A 13,022-nucleotide genomic window follows, 5' to 3' on the forward strand; every position below is an offset into this window, starting at 1 on the left:
CATCTCAAAAGTTCTTCTCTGCCTACTTGCTACAAAGGTACACCTTCTCCAAGAAGTGTTTTCAGATCAGTTTACTTGTAAACCCATTACATAGCAACAGAAAAAACAAACTTTAACTCGAAAAAATACTCAATATTTTATATTCAAAAATGTTCAGATGTTTTGATACATCTTTTTCTCCAGGATCCTTCTTCATCCTCAGTCTTCATTCCTGATGCCCCATTTGGGACATTGAAATAAAAGTAATGTTTGATTTGGTTAAACAAGCAAAATAATTAACAGCTCAACGCAGACCTGCAGTCATTTTAGAACTTTAGACTTTAAATAGTACATATCCTTCCTAGTTTCATTTCTCCTCTTTTAATTGGCTTGTGTGTTGATGGTCATGAAAAAGCTTCATTTGCACAGTAGATAAGCTGCTTTTCGTGTCTGTTTTACCTCAGATCTCCTTCATGTCAAATATTTGACTAAACTGGGTCAAAATGGACCAGCTGTCCAGAGGCTGCATTTTGGCTCAGTTCACCCAAAGCATACAGCTAATCAGCTTATTATTGCAGGTCAGGCAGCATTTGAGCTAATAACTTACATCATTTATCATAAACGTTTGTTTACAGACATTGAAAATTATGATTGAATAATAGAACATTTAATCTGTTTTTAAACTTCATCAACCAAAACACACACACACAAAAAAAAAATCACAGTTGACGAAGAAAAGTGTCACAAACTCCACGGTTAAATATCTTTCATGCCGTGTTTAGCACAATGAGATAAAGTCCCAGATAAAAAGCCAAACTCGTTTTATTGTCCGGTTTATTTAGATCAAAACTAATGTAGAGGTCTGAGATTTTCTAGCTGCTGACATCGTTTGTCTGGCTGATGGAGAAATTTTCAACATTTCAAACAGGAAACCTCAGAAATCTTAACTTCTCTGAACAAATACAGCCTACAATAATGCTCGTTTGTCGTAAAGCGATGGTTGACTTCAGCACTCTATAGTTTGATGATTAAAGAATCTGCACAGAACTGAGAAGATGACAGAAGCCATTGTTTGTTTGTTTTGCAGCATTCATTAGCTCTACATGAAGAACACATGCCTGTGCTGAGGGTTTCCAAATGTGAAGCACTTGAAGTTCAAGGTTTAAACAAAACTTAAGACCAGAAAAATGTTATGTAAGAAAAATCATAAAACTTTTTATTTCTTTGACAGTTCCTCATCACTGAACACAGAACCAAAGCTTCCCTGTTTTTGAGATCTTAAAGACCACAGATGATTCCAACATAAGGCAAATGTGCAAAAGTTACAGGTCAGATGACAAAAGAAGAGTACAATCATCACAACTGTATGCATACACAAACCACACACAGCACAAACCACTGTTGACTTTGTATGTCCGATCCCACCTGCACTGCTTCCTGTCAAGGTACATGAGAGATGCTGGTCATTCTGTAGGAATATTTCAATCTACGATTCACTGAAAGAAGAATGTTGAATCACTTCTTTGAGGTTTGTAAAGGGACAGATGTGATGTGGAAGCAGCTGAGAACAAAGACAAAATCGGACAGTTATGTTGCACTCTGTACTGTGTATCACACCGGCTATTGAAATGGAGCAGATTGACCATCACTGCAGGACAGCAACCACCCAGAAGATCAGTTTCTGGAACCAAAAATTCAAACGCTAACAGCTGTTGTCTGTCAGATGATGCCTGCCAATGCTTTTTTGCTGAAAATGCTAACTAATCCTGCTCTTGCATCTTCCCACGAATGTCAAATAATTATCAGCTGGTGCAAACAAATTCACAAAATTAGCAACATTTACTGTACCTGACCAACCAAAGTAGTCGCAGATCACAATACTGCTATCGTAAACTTTATAATGGGGGAAAAAATCCCACGCTTCCATTTTCACTAAAGGATCCAAGTGTTTTTTTTATGCTACCTTTCCTACTAAAGCCCCTATTTTCCGTTTTTCAGACCAGTAGATTTCTCTTGTTACTCTCCAATTCAGTTCTAAATGAGCAACTTTCGTTATGATTTTTTATGCAAAAACAAAGCTGTAAGTTCTAATCTTCTTTAGTCCAAAAAGGACTTCAGCAATCCATCTATGGGAATTTCTTTTCCAAACACATTTCTTCCCAAAACAGGACACTCTACAATCCTTCTATGTTTGTGATGTCTCCTAAGCCATTTTCAGATACCTTTATCAGTCTCTTTAGGAGCTGTTTGTCTCAGTTGCTGTAACATTTCAGTCAGTTTTGTGGCACTGAGTCTGATGAAATTCTCCTACTACGTACTGAGATGGAACCTGACTTGAACCTGTGTTGACAGCAAAAAGACAACCTCCATAAATGGAGATTTCTCCACAAGTGATGGCACGACTGCTCAACGCCAAGCGACCAAGGGACCATTCACAAGCCGGTTACAGCATGGATGAAGCACAGGGGTTTAAAGAATCCCTCACAGAACACGTGACACAGCTGCATCAGAAGTAACACAGAGAACAGCTAGCATAGTCTTCATTCTTCTTCTTGTTATTAATACAAATTTCCCAAAGTTTTCTGGAACACCCAACACAAAAGACAATATTGTGCTAAATTTTTAGCAACAGCGAAGATCCACAAACGTGACGAGGGCTTACCAGCAGAGAGTTATAAGAAAGTACGAGGGAACCAAAGAGAAATGACAAATCTTCACAGTAAGAGTGTTGTAGAGAAATACACTGAGGAACGGCTTGACTGGCTTTACTTGTTTCCGCCCTTGAGGTAATCACTTTAGGTAAATCGCTTCATTTCAGAGTTTGAAGGATTCAAAATGACAGATGACCACATACACAAAGTCCAAGTGAAGAGTATACCACTACTGAATGCAGCACACACACCAGTACGGCACACTGCAGTATGGGACACTTCCATTACATTTATGTGGCTTACATTCACATGGTTTCTCTGAACGCATGCTTCCTGTGCTCCACAGATGATGGCTGGGGTCACCTGGAAAAGAAAAAACTACAGGCAAAAATATGGAGGCACCTTCCTCTCCTGAAGCAGAAAGGGTTGGGAGGACTTTCTTCATTTTTTGCCTTTTCTTAGGACACATTCTTGCACCTCTTCAGCACAGAATCTGGAGGTCTGGGGTAGTAGCCGGTGGTGTAGGGCTTGTCCGGGGAAAACCTGGGGAATTTGTAATCCAGAGGAAGATCTAGACAGCAAAAAATTCAACAGAAGAAAAACAGCAGAGTGTAAGTTATTTTATGATAAACATAACGAGTAAACATGACCAAAAACATAAAAAAAAACAACAACTAGGACAAATTTGGATCTAAGCACATCTCTGTCCATGAGACCAGTTCAGATCCTTCCACACAAAAAGATAAACAATCTGGGGAAATTCATGTCAGACTCAGTCTGGCTGAAAGCAAACCAGAACATTCTTTAATCCTTGATGAGACGTGTTATTATTGAGGTCAAGGTTGTGCACCGTCCGCATTACTGGATGATGAAGAGATCGGCTTGGATCTTGCATGTAATGGCTGTAAACAAACCCCAATTTCCCGCTCTTTGAAAGCTTTCTCCAAAAGCATGTGGGAAACAGCCCCCCCCCCCCCCCCCATTGTTTGGGGAGATTCTTCTGAGCACTTTAAAAAAAAAAGGAAGGATTCAAATCCTTGTCTGAAGAATGGACGTTGGATAAGAGAGGCCAGGTGTACAGAAAACATTACAATCAGTAGACTGTATAAAAAAAAGTCTGTAAAGGATTCTGAAGACATCCAGCACTAAGTAAATTGTAGAAACTTGATTTTATAGGTTTGATGGTGTTTGTGATGGAGATTTATTGCTATCACTCACGTGAAATATAAAACAATAAAAGATGATTTTATTCAAAAGTAAAATCCTGTGATCTTAAATCAGTTTAGAATCTCTGTTTTGATAAAAAAAAATAAGGTGGAAACATTAAAAACCTCCTAGTACAACCATTAATCAATGAATACAATTATATTCTTAAGAGAAAAACCAGAGCCATCTGTCTGAGGCAAGTTGTTTATTAAACTGACTCTCACCATTAAAACTTATTTAAAAATAAAAAAGATCTGTATTCCATATTGGAAAATCCCCTTTGGATTGAGACATGGTAGGTTTATCTTACTATAACATAAAAACGACCAGTGCCTCACAGTGGACCTCACACATGTGATGACAGCAAAAAATGATGAAAACATTATAGTTCAGTGTAGATGACCTGCTTCAGATCATACTTTGCATGTTGCAGGAGAGTCCCACGGCTTGTACCCTGAAGGCTCTGCAGGTCAGAGCTGCATGGTTGAAACTAATCATTAGAGCGACTCCACATCTGTGTTTGACACAATTGCTGTTTTTGATTTTCACTCATGTTTCTGTGATGCAGAATGAGGCCGATTGTTTGAAGCGGGGCTTTATGAGAGTTTCTCTCCAACTGCTGCGTGTTTAACATCAATCTGCGATAAAGCACCCGTTTAGTTGCCACACGTGTTGTGCAGGACAGAGAGAAAAAAAAACACATAAAATCTTTTTTTGGTTTAAGTTTCAGTTGCGTAATCTTCATGAGTGAATGCCACTCTGATGGCAGATACACCAAATTTGTACTGTCTAATTTAATTTCCACTCTTTGCTTTGATGGTCAGATCCACCTCAGGTCTCCCGTCACTAACCTGCTATGTGCTCCACACTGGGAATGGCCATGGTGCTGTATTTGTGAATGCAGTGGCAGCACCAGGTTAGCTTCTGGGCATCTTCATCTTCTCCATCACTTTTCTGCGTGTCAACAAAGTAAGACCCCCACTGGTTGGACACGGCTGAGGGTGACTTCATGCCTTGCTCCTGCAAAGTTCATGCATAGTCAGATACTGAACTCTGTGAGGAGGCCCATCTTTAGACAAGCAGCTCTGGTGAAAGGAAGTGGGGAAAAGAAGATGGAACTGAAACCAAAAGTATTTTTACAACTTTAACACATCATTTCCCCTCAGAATTCCTCCCCTCGTGAATCATTTGCCGGCAAATCTTCAGGGCATTCCCTGGCATCAGACTAATTAGCATGAAGAGTTGCACTGTAAAGATTTGTCTGTTTGGAGGAGTTACCCAACACTGGAGCCATAAAAATAATTAGAAACAACTTCTTAAGAGTTGTCCACATGAAGATGGTGAACAAGAAGATCCATAAAACTGTGGGGATTGGTGCTTCAATGAAGTTTTCCTGTATCTGTTGTTTTCAGGTTTTGAGTTAATTATTCTTTAACTGCTCCAGTGTTCTTTGGGGTTCCACAAGGATCTATTTTAGGACCACTTTTATTCTCTTGTACCTCCTTCCTCTAGGTTCCATCCTGAGAAAGCACAGAGTTTCCTTTCATTGCTGTGTTGACAATAGTCAGATCCATTCACCAATAATGAAAGGTGGCTCCATTACACCACTACCGTCTTGTATACAAGACATTAAATACTGGATGACCCTAAGCTTTTTAAGCTTTACTGACAAAAAATGGAAGTGATGGTGTTTGGTCTAAGCAGCCCCTCTGACCCTTCCTCAGTGGAGTTGGTTTCCTTGGCTCCCCATTGAAAACAATCTGTGTCAAATCTGGGTTCTAAAATGCACAGCGATTTTAAACTTGACTGTCAAATGAGCTCAGTGGCAAAATCCAGCTTCTCTGATTTGAAGCAGCTGTTGAAGGTGAAACGATTTTTACCCAAATGTCATTTCAGTCAGACAACTCATGCAGTTAAGAAGATTTATTTCCATATTTCTTTTAGTTTGGCATAAGGCTCCGTTCAGATAGAGATACAGATACTTTGGACAAAACGCTCTTTCTGTAAAGGCCAGTAAACTCTAGAACAGTCTTCCACTGTACATAAGGGAGTGTCAAACATTACAGACCTTCAAAACACAGCTCAAGCAGTGGCTGAAGGCAAACCAGTCCTGTAGCCTCTGACTTTTAACTCTCATAATGTACCACCTTTTTGTGTTCTTATTGTATCTGTGACTCTGTCTTTTGTTTTGTCCTGTTTTATGTTTCCTGCCTAGGGACTATGGATGCAAATTGGCATCATTGCTAAAATCCAGTATGTTTACGCCTATCATTGTTTGATAGATGTTCATTAATATGCACTGTCCCTATCAAATAAAGCTTTAAAAAAAAAACTAAAACAAAGATCTCCATAGAAAACTTTGGGTAATAACTACCCCTAATGGAGCTCACAGGTGGAAGCCGGGGAGGAGGGTGGGGTGATGAACGCAGAGCTCGCGGAAATGGAAGAAGAGGATTGGACCGCACCTGGAACTTAAGTAGGACGCTGAACAGGTGAGTTGATTAGACTGAACCGCCCGCAGGGAGGAGTAACCATGTAAACACACAGCTCAAGTTGCCTGCCTGAAATTCTCCCAGGGTTGATCATTTTAAGAGATCCCTGCTTTCATTACATCTCTGCTGGATTACTGTAACTCTCTGTATTTTGGAGTCAACCAGTCATCCCTCTCACATCTACAACTGGTCCAGAATGCTGCAGCTCTTACTTGCTTTTATCAATAACATGTCAACAATATTAGAATAAATTGTTTTAAAATGTCTAATTTAAAGGTTCGAATTTGTTACCAATTGTTAGGAACACAAAACATAAATATCCTTTTTGCAGCAGAACAGTTGTTTGTTTAGTTGCTTTTTAAATATTGCAAACACCAGTGAACAAAAGCACAGGACGCCATCCATGCTCTGCTTGGGGAAAGAGGAAGTGCAGTCCTGAATTTGCGAGCCACAAGATGTGCTGACCGCAGACTTTTTGAAGCGAACATCCTGCTGCTCGGAGCGCTCTTCTGTAAGGGCCAAGCCTCCTGCACGTCACTCGCTTTCCTGTTTGCTGCTGTGTTCTGGAGAAAAGCTGCCGTCATGTGGTGCAACAGACCATCCCTCATCCCGTCTCGGTGTAACTGTGCCTGCTTTCATTAGACCAAACACAGACGGACTCACAAATGACCCAAAATGTCAACATTTGATTTTTCACCAGCCAGAGTACATTTAGGACACAGGTTTGGAAACAGATGTTAACTCTGATGAACTGTTTGGGAGAGGAGGTATCTACCAGAACTCAGGGCATGTGTTGGCAGCGGGCCGGGCCCGGGGGCTTGAGGGTTGGTTGGAGGTGGGGCAGCTAAACAGAAACAGCTGCCTCCTTGAACTTACCTCAAACTTTCCCCTTTTCTCCAGTGGCTCCGCTTGAGCCTCGTTGGCCATTGTGGCTTCACTTTTTGGGACCCCCTCCCCCTCCATTTCTTCCACGATCATCACCGTCTCCCAATCGGCAAAGGTCCTTGCAGGAAACATGTCTGACCTTATGCTGTCCCCAAAGTACGCCACCTGCAGGGAAAGCAGGGAAATGAATGAAAAGCAGCTCTGCTGAGCTTCGGCCACCACAGAAGTCTGCTCCTCATCTCCTCAACAACCACAAAACTACTACACATGTGGAAAAAAACAAGCAGGAGCAAGTCCAGATCAGCTGCATTCCATAACTGACAATCAGGAGCTCATACTCCAAAAGTCTCTGAGGCCTTTTAAAGTTTGCACAACATGTTTAAACAAGGAGTAAGGTGGTTAATTAGAAGAAGAAAACCAAGTTAAATCAGTTTAATTATAGCAGTAAGATATAATTATGAATAAGCCACATGTTTTTGGCTCTGATTGAAGATAAACAAAAAAGCTTTTTAGTGCATCTGTCTTAAAGCAACATCACCTGTGAGGGGTTTCAGAGGGGTTAATTAAACTACACAATACTCATTTATACTAGACTTTAATGGAAAATGCTCTGAGACTAAATTTCTACTGTCCATCAACTGTCCTGCAGCTTTAATAGATGATCTCCCTGTTAAAGAAACATCTGCAGAAAAGAAGATTTCAGAGACGGGGAGAAAAAGGATCTCTGAGAAGTCTCTCATTCATTTCAGATGCTTCCTTAGCAGAAGAGATTTATAGAACCTGATCTCTAAAGAAACAGGATGTTAACTTACAGGTAACTCAAAAACAGACCAGACCCTCAACTCCAGAAAAGCTGTGTGTTTTTTTGAATAAGAAAAAATACTGCCTTAAAAATTCTGCAATATGAGGCAAGAATAGGACCAAATGTGACTTTTGAAGCCCAGATATCTTAAGGGAGTTGTAAATAGGGACCAATCAGCGAGCCAGAGAGAGGGTGGATGGCCTTGCAGTAGCTGCATGGTCCTTCTCAAGGCTCTGTTAGCCTCTGCCTGGCCCTTCCACATGTCAACAGACTGACGGGCAAACCCAGGCCTCGGACAGACCGCTTCACATTTCCTGCAGACTTTTCCAGAAGTGAAACAGGTCAGGTCATGGAACTGTTGTGATAAATATTTATGGAGGCCTTGGATTCCAACACAAAAACAACCAATCACAAAAAGAGAGACATGGCCAGTAAATACTTTCAAAAGAGCCTTGCATACAGAGCCACATAGTTTCATGTCTTATCTAGAAACTTAAGTTTTGGAGTTGAATGCACTTAAAGAAATCATATGAAAAATGAAGAAAAAAAACAGCCAGAGTCACAGAAAGTGATGATAAAGTGATACATCACATAATAGAGACTCAATTTGCCAAAGCTAAGCTATGCATGTTTGTGCAGAAACAGTTTCCTCTTAAAGCTGCTGCTTGTAGTCTTAAGGTGCTTTTATGTCACAAACATGTTATCAAAATGTGTAGAAAATGTGGAAAAAAATGATTAGGTTAGTCAGAACTCAGAACTGCACTTTGTGGCACATGACGACGCAGCCACTTTCCTTCCTGTCCATCCATGAGACTGGGGGTCTGTCCTGAAGTGGGCTGGTGCGGCACATCCCTAATGAAACCTTCATTCCCAACGCGATTCACACATTAAATTTGCATCAGACGCTTCCCATTCAACGTGTGTAAAATTCCCTTCTTGACGTTTTTTCCAAAAACGCGTTCAAAAACATGATGCTCTGGACTCATGTAGGAGGAGCTACATGGAAGCATTGACTGAATCCATAATTAACAATGCATAAAAGACATAGATGACGTTTACAGATCAGGTTTATTTATTTTGAAGAACTCTACAAAATCATTGGTACACCACGGGCGGCCGTGGTGCAGCGGTAGGGCGGTCAACCCATGATCCTAAGATTGCAGGTTCGATTCCCGCCTTGCACGCCCATGAGTCGAAGTGTCCTTGGGCAAGACACTGAACCCCACCTTGCCTCTGGTGGTAGGCGGGCGCCTGTGTTTGGCAGCGGAGCCGCCACCAGTGTGTGAATGTGTGTGTGACTGGGTGAATGGGTCTGTGACTGTAAAGCGCTTTGTCCTTGTAGGAAGAAAGGCGCTATATAAGTATACGCCATTTACCATACGCCATTAGTTAAGTCTCCATGTCTGAGATCATTCAGAGACTCTTCCAGTACGGGGAGCTTCACCGTCTGCACTTTCAGCAGTACTTCTGTCTCTCTGTGAGCGAGTTTGATGACTTGCTATCCCATATTAGTCCGAGGGGGAAAAAAGAAAAGAATAATAAAATTAAACAATCATTTATTGTTGTCTCAGTGGAAAAAAGGAAAAAAAGTTCAAAAAATTTCAAAGTCCAGGACGAGAACGATCAGATTCTCCTCCATGTTTGTTCTGGACTCCACCCACTGATCGGGTCATCTGCACGTGCCAAAGTTGAGTCCCTAATTGGTCGACGTGATGTGTCTTCTTTGCCAAAGTTAAGATATTTGAACTCTTGATGTGCCACAAGGACCAAACTATTCTCTGACCCCTGATGTGCAAACCGTGTTCAGAGTGAACGCAGCTTATTTTCCACTGGAAATCATGCTGATCAAACGTAAAAAATGACTCAATGCTTGATGCAATCTTCAAATATTGGACAGCAAAAACAAAACCCTGAGATTTCTCACAGAGAAGGCTAACAGGGTAGTTGAGCTTGGCAAAAACTACGCCAACTTCTTGTTAGTCCAGGACTCTACAAAGCTTCTGCTGTGTTTGGATAGCAAAAAATCTTCAGCTGAGACCAGCTTCCAAAACAAGCCTTGACTTTCTGATACAGTTCAGAAGGTTTAAGCGAGGGTAGTTGGACTGTGGATTTGTGTGAACGCGCCCCTTCACCTCAGCCATGACCCTCACTGTTTTCATCACTAAGCTCAGAAACTGTAGTTTAGCCTGAACCCCAGCATTCAGAACACCAGCATCCCACCCTGTCTGGTTAGTGAAAGTGGAGAGCAGCGAGTCTCCCAGGAGGTTTGTTCAAAGAAGCTCTAAGTGCAGGCTGACACTGGATTCCACGAGAGCTTCCATCATGGGGCGGTGGAACAGACAGAAGGGGCATTCAGGAGCCGGTGGGAGGAGGAGATGGTGGTGGAGGAGGAGGGTGATGACGGACTCAAACTGCCTGTACCTGACAAGTTACAGCAGTTTCTGTGGTTTCCCCCCTGTACTGCAGGCTTTTGCTCCGTCACAGAGCCAAACCTCTCAACTCTCTGTTCAAAGATAATTTACAGTATTTAAATGACTTCTTCCTCTCTCACCCTCCATCGTCTTTATGGCCGTCTTTGCTAGCCCCAGGATTTTTATCCAAGTACATTTGTCAGAGTTTTACACCAGCAACGTTTTACTTCTTAAATGGTAACTTAATTTGAATCTCAGCTTGGCCAGAGAACCTGGTGTGGTAGCAGAATCATGATGTGGGATAGTTTGACTGCAAATGAAAGCTCAACAAAAAAAAACTAATGAAAGTTGGACTAATTTGTGTCAGAATAAACCACAACATTAACGGCTAAAATTTAATAGAACCCCAACAATATGGGGAACTCGTGTCCACTCCAAAGATACCATGGAAGAAAATAGTGTTTTGTTCACGTAAATCCAAATATTTACAAATAATTGGTTTGCACGCATGATATTGGCAGAAACGATTCAATCTTGGACGTATTCTACGTGGTAAGAGACCAATTCATGAAGTTAACTATGTCAACTATGAGATCAGGCAATTATTAAAGTGCAGAAAACAGCTGCAAAAGCTAATAAAGAAGCAATCAGTTCTTTTTAAGAGGTTCTGATTTTTTTAAGAGCTGCTTAGTGCCTGATGTGTAAGTGCTGCTGCCCGGTACTCATGCATGGCAAGAGTTGTGTTCTTCCTCTCCAACACACCAGTCTAAATCTCCCTGAGCACGTCCATCACAGACCCCATTTCTTTCAGTCTCTGCCAAAATCTGAAGCTGGAGTCAACATGAAAGCCAGCTGCAGAAAGCCTTCAAAGCAGAGGTCGGGCATACCTTGGGCTCTGGTTTCCCGGTCATGGTCTTGAGCAGCTTGTGGAGGTGTGGCCAGTTGCCCTGAGAGTACCAGCCGGGTTTGTCCAGCGATGGCAGCCCCTCACTGTCCTCCACGTCGTTCACTGCAGAGACAAATGACACTGAATCATCACAACAGCTTGGTAGGGCAGAGATCTAGTGCAGAAGCAGATCCAACTCCACAGCCTACAACCATCAAGTTACAAACTTTACTTAAGCTTTCACCAGCAGGACATCCGCATCTGAGAAAACAAAGGTTTTTTTCTCAAATCCAATAATAATAACTTTTAATTTTAATTATAAACAGACAATAAGTTGAACTTTTGGTGTCTTGCTGATCCTTAAACATCTTCTTGACCTTCTTGGGAAAATCAGCAGGAGGACGGCCCTCAAGGCCTTGAGTTTGACTTAGATCTTCTTGTAGTGGCCTGTCTCTTGTCTCTGGGATATTACTGAGACTGGGAAAAATGGCGGACGGAGTAACACCAGTGGTGAGTCCAGACCAGAACTCGGGTAAAAAAACAAATCCAACCAATGATCTGGACTCACAATCTCTGCGTATAACCACTGGAATCATTACTGACCTCAAGGAAGACATCCGTCGTCTAAAAGCTGAGCTGGAAATGAAGGACGCTCTCCTGTCCAAGTTCATGGATGTCTCCTTCGCCCAGTCTAAGCGGCTAACCTCACTTAGCGCCGCACTCCAGGACACAGCTCCATGGGACCCGTCCACCTGTGCACACCCTTCTTCATCTTCAACACCCAGGCAAAGATCCCTGGATGAAGAAGTGGTTGTCCGAAGGTCCAGAATGAGATCTGATGAGACCCGGAAGCCTCCTGTCCTGAGTCTCTCAAACCGCTTCTCCGGACTGGCTGCGGATTCTCCCGCTCCTTCCGCAGCGGTCACAGCGGCACAGACTCCACCAGACCTGGGCTCCACCATGGATTTCCCCGCTCTCCAGAGAGACGCCACGGAGATCCCGAAGGAAGACGGACGCATCGCGGCGTGCAGCAACCCGGACCGGGGCTCGAGGATCACCGCTAAGGCCCCATCAGGATCAGACGAGCGTCTGGATCTCCCCGCGTCCTCGCGGGCTCCAGCTTCTTCCTCCCGCCGTCGGATCCTGAAGGAAGCTGTCCGCTTCCATTCCAGCAAGGCTCGGGCCTCGCCGCCGCAGATGGACCACCGGCCGCAAGGTGAGGCCGCCGCTGCCGCTGTCGTCACGCAGGTACCTGTCGGCTCTGCACATGCGCCCGCGTGTCCTCCTCCACTGTTTGCCCCGACAACGGCGATCATCGGGGACTCCATTATACGGAGGGTCCGCTTCTTTAACGCGGTCACACATTGTTTTCCGGGAGCCACAGTTCTGGATATTCTGGAGAAACTCCCAGACCTGCTGAGATCTTTCCCTTCCACAATCAGGAGGCTGATTTTACATGTTGGTTTTAATGACACATCTTATCGAGAGTCTGAAACGACTAAAAAGGCGTTCATCAGACTTTTTAATTTTTTAAACTCTTGTCCATTGACTGTTTTTATCTCGGGACCCCTCCCCTCCCTCTCCCGCGGCCAGGGCCGCTTCAGCAGGCTGCTGAGTCTGAGCTCCTGGCTCCAGTCTGCTTCCAGCCTGAATAGGTTTGTTTTTATTGACAATTTTAACCTGTTCTGGAACAGAACCTCATTTTATAAA

At 42.8% G+C, this 13,022-nt stretch overlaps 1 protein-coding gene across 2 annotated transcripts in view; it reads right to left on the reverse strand.

The window, feature by feature from the left end:
- Positions 1 to 796: 796 nt before the first annotated feature.
- The window catches only part of nt5dc1 (5'-nucleotidase domain containing 1), a 52,141-nt gene continuing 39,915 nt past the window's right edge, over positions 797 to 13,022 (reverse strand). For both annotated transcript variants that reach the window (XM_023953122.1, XM_023953123.1), the window contains exons 9-12: positions 11,314 to 11,435; positions 7,205 to 7,378; positions 4,688 to 4,856; positions 797 to 3,201 (exon numbers count right to left, since the gene is read on the reverse strand). In XM_023953122.1, the coding sequence (XP_023808890.1) occupies positions 3,089 to 3,201; positions 4,688 to 4,856; positions 7,205 to 7,378; positions 11,314 to 11,435 (578 nt within the window). In that variant the 3' untranslated portion in view covers positions 797 to 3,088. The remainder of the gene's footprint in view (positions 3,202 to 4,687; positions 4,857 to 7,204; positions 7,379 to 11,313; positions 11,436 to 13,022) is intronic.

The sequence above is a fragment of the Oryzias latipes genome, chromosome 24 (assembly GCF_002234675.1).
Source record: "Oryzias latipes chromosome 24, ASM223467v1".
Lineage (NCBI taxonomy): Eukaryota > Metazoa > Chordata > Actinopteri > Beloniformes > Adrianichthyidae > Oryzias > Oryzias latipes.